Source organism: Phalacrocorax carbo, chromosome Z, assembly GCF_963921805.1.
Source record: "Phalacrocorax carbo chromosome Z, bPhaCar2.1, whole genome shotgun sequence".
Lineage (NCBI taxonomy): Eukaryota > Metazoa > Chordata > Aves > Suliformes > Phalacrocoracidae > Phalacrocorax > Phalacrocorax carbo.
Genome location: NC_087548.1, coordinates 60,277,259 through 60,283,258, shown reverse-complemented (window position 1 = coordinate 60,283,258; position 6,000 = coordinate 60,277,259). Strand labels below are relative to the sequence as shown.

The 6,000-nt window shown below is 57.9% G+C and overlaps 1 protein-coding gene across 1 annotated transcript in view; it reads left to right on the top strand.

The window, feature by feature from the left end:
- Positions 1-4,181: 4,181 nt before the first annotated feature.
- Positions 4,182-6,000, top strand: part of EFNA5 (ephrin A5) — a 211,860-nt gene continuing 210,041 nt past the window's right edge. The window contains exon 1 of the mRNA XM_064438227.1: positions 4,182-4,357. Within this exon, the coding sequence (XP_064294297.1) occupies positions 4,233-4,357 (125 nt within the window). The 5' untranslated portion in view covers positions 4,182-4,232. The remainder of the gene's footprint in view (positions 4,358-6,000) is intronic.

Here is a 6,000-nt window from a genome sequence, read left to right as displayed (position 1 = left end):
GAATCACTTGTTAACTGCCTTTACCTTTCTGCCAAACGAAGGCTAATGCCAGAGGCCATTAGTACACAGATGCAGTTTACAACTATGATATCAATAATTGTTTAATTGTGTAATCACAAAAATGGAGAGTTGGACTAGATGTTGGCATGCTTCTCGGTATTGGGTATTTGATGGGTTCATACGAATTGGTTATGATGTAACAAAAAGCTCACATTCTGTTCATTAAGGATTTATTTATTTACTTGCAGAATTAATTTACTTCTTACTGTATGTCCAAATGATTTATATATCTTTGTATTTCTTATAAACTAATAAGACACAGCCACCTACAGCCTGCTTACTAAGTAAAGCGGGGGGAAAAAAATCTTCCTGCTAGTTAGCCTTTTTTGCATTTTTTGCATTTTTTTCCCCCAGTTATTAATAGTTTGTCTCTTTTGCACAGCTTTGTGTGTGTTAAAGAAAAGCCCAAGTACTGTAGTCCTGCAAGGATATTACACATACTAGATTAAGCTCCAGTTCTGCTATTAAAAGGTGTTTTTAAGTTGCACAAAGTGACCCCTTGTTCTTTTACTGTGATGCTTCTCGCAAGGCATGAACCAAGAGAAAACAAAAAATTATTAAGCTTTTCTTACAATCGTGGCCGAGGAGTTTCTTTGGAATAAAGTGTTATTTACTCTGCTTCCTGTAATGGCAGTGATTTCCACACGTCTGGCCACGATGGATTAAAAAGACTAAGGGAACACTGGATGTGCCCATTCCTATTCGAAGAACTCTGTTCAAAGATAGCGAAAAATTGGGAATGATGGGATTTTCAAACGAATGAAAAAGTTTGTGTTTTATGGTGCCCATTACACCTGGGGTATTTGGCTGATGTACTTCGTGTAATGGACAGGCGTCAATATAATAAAAACAAGGCTGAAAGAGAGCACAGGGAAACAAAATTTAGACAAGTTTTTAGGCCTTCAGTAATAAATACCTGAAAATGTTGCAAACCGTTTGTTTAAAAATAAAATAAAATAAAATAAAGGGATTGGAGTGTTTAGCCTCAGCCTGCGCTCCCCCGCCCCATTCACTTCCGAGGGGAGGGCAAAGAGCCGAAACCCGGGGGGAGGCCGCGCCGCTTAGCCGGTGCGCCGGTGCGGGTTAACCTGGAAGATCTTTCCGCGCTGAGCAAAACCGTACCAAAAAAACCGCGGGGGGTGGGGAGAAAAAGGAAATAAAAGAGAAGCCGAGACACCCCGGCCCCCGCACGCACGGCGCCGCCGGAGCGGGGGCCGCCCCCGCTGCCGCCCGCGGCCACGCCGCGGCCACGCCGGCCCCGCCGCCCCCCGCCGCCCTGCGGCGCCGGCCGCCGCCGCTGGGGGGAGTCGGGGCGCTTCCGAAGGGCGGCGAGGCGGCCGGCGCGCCCCGGCCCGGCCCCCGCGGGCCCCGGCGGCGGGAGGCCGCACCGGCCGCCGTCACCCCGGCAACGCCGGCGGGGCGGGGGCGGCGGGAGCGCCCGGCCCGCTGAGAAGGCCCCGCCCGCCGCCCCGCCCCGCCCGCGGGAGCCGCTCACCTGCGCGCGCCGCGCGGCCCCGCGGCTGCCGGCGGCGCTCGGGTGGCGGCGAGCGGCGCCTCACCGCCGCCGCCTCCTCCTCCTCCTCCTCGGAGCTGGTGCTGCTGGCGGCGACGCGCCGGCCCCGCTGCCCATCGGCCGCCTTCCCTCTCCGCCGGTGTCAGGGGCGCGGGCGGAGGCGGCGCGGCGCCGCTCCTGCCGGAGGGGGGGGTGCGAGGCGAAGCGGGGCCGAGCGGCGTCTCCTTCCCAGCCGCGGAGCCGCCCCCCGGGTTCCGCTGGCTCACGCAGCGCCTGGGCGCGCAGGTTGCGGGTTGCAAAGCGCTGCGGCTGGTCGCGCCGCGCCGCCGGTGCCGCGCATCGCCCGGGGCGTGGGAGCCGAGCCACGCCGCGGGGGCAAGTGGGGAAGGAGTTTTCTTTTGCGACTGAATTGCTCGGCGTACTGTTTTCCGTGGCGGGCGGACACGCACCCGCACGCAGCCCGCGTAAAGCCTATGGCAGCACCCGGCGTTGAAACGGTTACGCCGAGCAGCAGGGCTGCACAGGAACCACTCCGACGTCTTAGTAACTCAATTAGTCAGGTTTCCAGAAGGTGGGGTTGGGTTTTTTTTTGGCATGGAGGAGGAGAAGCCTGGGACGACGCCTCCTTTCTCGTGTTGCAAGCCAATCAGGTCGAGGTGTAAAAAAAAAAAAAAAAGAAAAAAAAAAAGAAAAAAAAAGAAAAAAAAAAAGGCAATCTGTAAGCAAACAGCAGGCTGTGCCCTGACTGGCTGCGCCGGCAAATCCCCCCCTTTCCCAAGTAAACTGCATGCAAAAATCCCACATGATCAAGCAGCAGCGCCCGTGCTCCGAGCTGGCTGCCTGCACCTCCTCCTCGCCTTCATCCCTCACGCACACCGGCGCCAGATCCCGCCTCGGACACACGCGTGTGCATGTATGTATGCGTGTGTACCTCCATATACCGCGTATATATCCCTGCGGCTGCCTGCCTCAGACGCAGGCACAGAGACAACCCAGCACGCCAGGCTCCTAGCTTTTTCAGGCTGCTGATGTCGGATTTACACGCAGTGAAGGGACCGGTCATTGCAAAAGGGGGCGTGACTGTTTAAAGATTTTTTTTTTTTTTCCCCTCCCTTAAAGCAATTTTTTTTTCCCAAAACTGACTTTTGCCCCTCCAATCCTCGTCGCTCTTTACGATCCCTCCCTGCCTGCCGCTGCATTCAAGTTTATTTATTTGCCTGCTGGCGTGGTATATTTTTCCTTGCTGCTCTTGCTGCTGCTTCAGAGGGAAAAATAGAGCAGCTGTTGGGCAGGACCGAGAAGAACTGGGGTGTTGGTTTTTTTTTTTTTTTTCGATCTCCTTATGTAGTCATCTGAGGGGTGGATTCTTTTTCTCTCACCCCCTCCCTGCTCTTTCAAACTGTTTTGTTCTTCCGCAGAAGTTGATGTTCCCGGGACTGGACCCTGCTTTATCACAGAGAGGCTCCGGGAGGCTGAAGCAGGAGATTTCCGCACCTCGCCGTATCGCTCCGGTCGTCCCCCGAGCAGGAGAGGCCAGCCAAGACCAGCATCATCAGAGGAGTTTGCAGGCTTGATTTTCCACTTCTCCGAGGTTTCGCTTTTTTCCACGCCCTTTCATAAAACAATCCTTTTTTTTTTTTAATTTCCATCTCCTTGGTTTCCACGCCGCAATATTTATTGGATTGGCCCTTTTGTTTTTTTCCCCTGCGCCCCCCCCCCCCCCCCTTTTTTTCCCTTGCCTTTTTTTTTTTTATCGCCTTTGCTGTTGCTCAGTCCTTGGTGCATCCACCGCCCAGGAACAGGAAGGACAAGAAAACCACTCCACAAAGTCTCCTTCAAGACTCTCTGTGCTGCAGAACAGGCTCCCCAACTCCATCAGCGCAGCAAACAAACTCCTCGGGGCTTTTGCCCCCCCCCCCCTTTATATATTTTTTAAAAATATTTTTTGTTTGTTTTTCATTTGCGGGCGGCGGAGGGCCGGGAAGGAAGACACAAACTTTGTACTTTAAGATCGGCTGGTACTTCTCGCCCCTCTCCCAGCCGGCGGCCTTTAATATACCGCCAGGACCCGCCGTCGACTTCCAGCTTCCAGCGGGAAGATCCCCTTCCCCTCTTCCTCGCCGCTGTTCTTCCCCGTCTCACTGCCTTCTCGCCGACCCCATCCCCGCGTCCCCCCGCCGCCCCCGAGCCGCGGGGCCGCGCCGCCAGCGCCAGAGCCGGGGCCGCTCGCCGTGGGTGGAGGAGCGGCGCCCCTCGCCCGCCCGCCGCGCCGGCGGGCCGGTGCATGTCGTGCCGCCGGCTCTGCACGGGACTCCCGGTGAATGAGCACCGCCCGCCGCTTGCCGCCGCCGCCGCCCGCCTCGGCCCCCACCTCCCCCTGCCGGGGTGAGGCTCCCTGAGGGACCGCCGTTCGTGCCTCCCCGCCGGCTGCCGTCTGCAGCGGCAGGCGCCCTTCGCTCGCTGCGGCGCGGCTCGCCGCGGAGCCCGCCGGCCTCTGCGCCTCGCCTTTTATTTATTCATCTCCCCGCGACCCGGCTCGGGCTCCTCTGCCCCTCCCCGCTGGTTTTTTCTTTTTGTTGTTGTTTTTGTTTCCCCCCCCCCCCCCCCCCCCCCCGTCAATTCCCCCGCATCCCGCTCGCCGCGCCGCCGGCCGGGCGCGATGCCGCACGTGGAGATGCTGCTGCTGGCGGCCGCGGCGCTGTGGGTGTGCGTGCGCGGGCAGGAGCCCGGCGCCAAGGCGGTGGCCGATCGCTACGCCGTCTACTGGAACAGCACCAACCCCAGGTACGCGGGGCGGCCGCGGGCGGGGGGCTTGGCGGGGAGGCCGGCGGGGAGCGGCGCCCCGGTGCTGGCGGCTCTTGCGCAGCGCCTGCAGAAGCTACCCCGGCCGCAAGACGGGGTGGGAAAACTTTATTTTTTGGGGGGGTTAAGCCTACGGGCAGCGACGGTGGGCGCGGGGCGGTGGCGGTGTTTTCCCCCGCTTGCCCTCTCCCCCCGCCCCGGCGCCGCACCAGGATAGCCTCTTCCCCGGGCTCGGCCGCCTCCGGTCCGCGGGCGCCTGGCGGATGCGCCCCCGGCGCGGCGTGGGCGACCCTCGCAGCCGGGGGACCCGCGCCCGCGGCCGAGCGCTCCGCCAGTTAGGGCGGGACGAGGGGCGCAGGTAGTGGATCCCTGCTTGCGCCCCGGAGGGCTCCTGCGGGGACGGGGCGCGGCTCCGGGCCGGTCCCGGGCAGGGAGGCGGGGGGCTCCCGCCCCGGCGGGACGGAGCGGGGCGGCCGGTCCCGGCTTCGTCCCGGGCGGGACCGCTGCCGGGGGCGGTAGCCGTGGCGGGGAGGTGTCTTCCCCTGCCCTGCCCTGCCCTGCCCGCCCGGCTGGGGGCTCCCCCGGGCCGGCGAGCAGTGACCGTGAGGAGGCGAGGTAGGTACCCCGTCCCGGGCCGGGGGGCTGCCGGTGCCGACGGGACGGCACGGCGCATCGCGGCGTCCCCGCCGGGGCCGAGCGGCGCCAGCACAGCCTCCCCGCTCCCCCGGCGAGCCACAGGGCTCCTGACACCGGGCTTTTCGGGCAAACCATCAAGCCTTCTACTGGAGAGGGAGGTTTAATGCAATTTTTTTCTGGATATTTCCCTCATGTTTATACCATCAGGAAATTTCAGTCCTGCTCCAAATGGTATCCATGTGTTTGGGTAAAAAGTCACCGGGGTATTAAATTTTTTGCCTTGTTAAAGTGCCTGTGAGCAGGTTTACTTTGTGGGGTGGTTTTTTTGTTTTGTTTTGTTTTAAACCTGCCAAGCTGATCTAAGTAAATTCGGAGACATTTTATCTTAGGTTATCTCTTTTTTTATGCTTCTGATACTGCTGTTTGGTTTGAGATTAGCACATTGATTTTTGTCACAGGTCATGTTTTTTAATAGATCTGCGTTGCCTGCAGAAAATTCCTCTGCTTGGTATCCCATAGCAGCTTCAGAATAGGTGATGCAGAAGTTAACAGGCAGAATTTTCAAGTGCCCGGAGTTAGCTAGTCTGTCCAGCACTTTAATACTGTGATCCTGGTAACAACGCCTCAGCAGTATAAATAGTTGGCACAAAAAGCTTGAGACAAAGGGGATTTATCCAAAGTAACAGTCGAGCTTGGGGATGATGAGCATCTGTAATTTAAATGGCTGTCTATAAATTTTCCTTGTTTTCCATGCGTTTCTTGAAAAAAATTGCTGAGAGTAAATAAGATGAAAGTTATATCTGACATCAGACACCAGAAAACTTACGTCCCAAATTGCCTGTCTCTCAAAACCAGAGGTTTTTTTTTCTTGTTGTTAGCCAAATGAAATGTAACTGCTGGGGGGGGGGGAGGGGGGGAGGGAAAGTAATACTCACAAACCCCTCTAGGCAGGAGGAGGATTGTTGAAAGAAATAGGTTTGACTAAATGC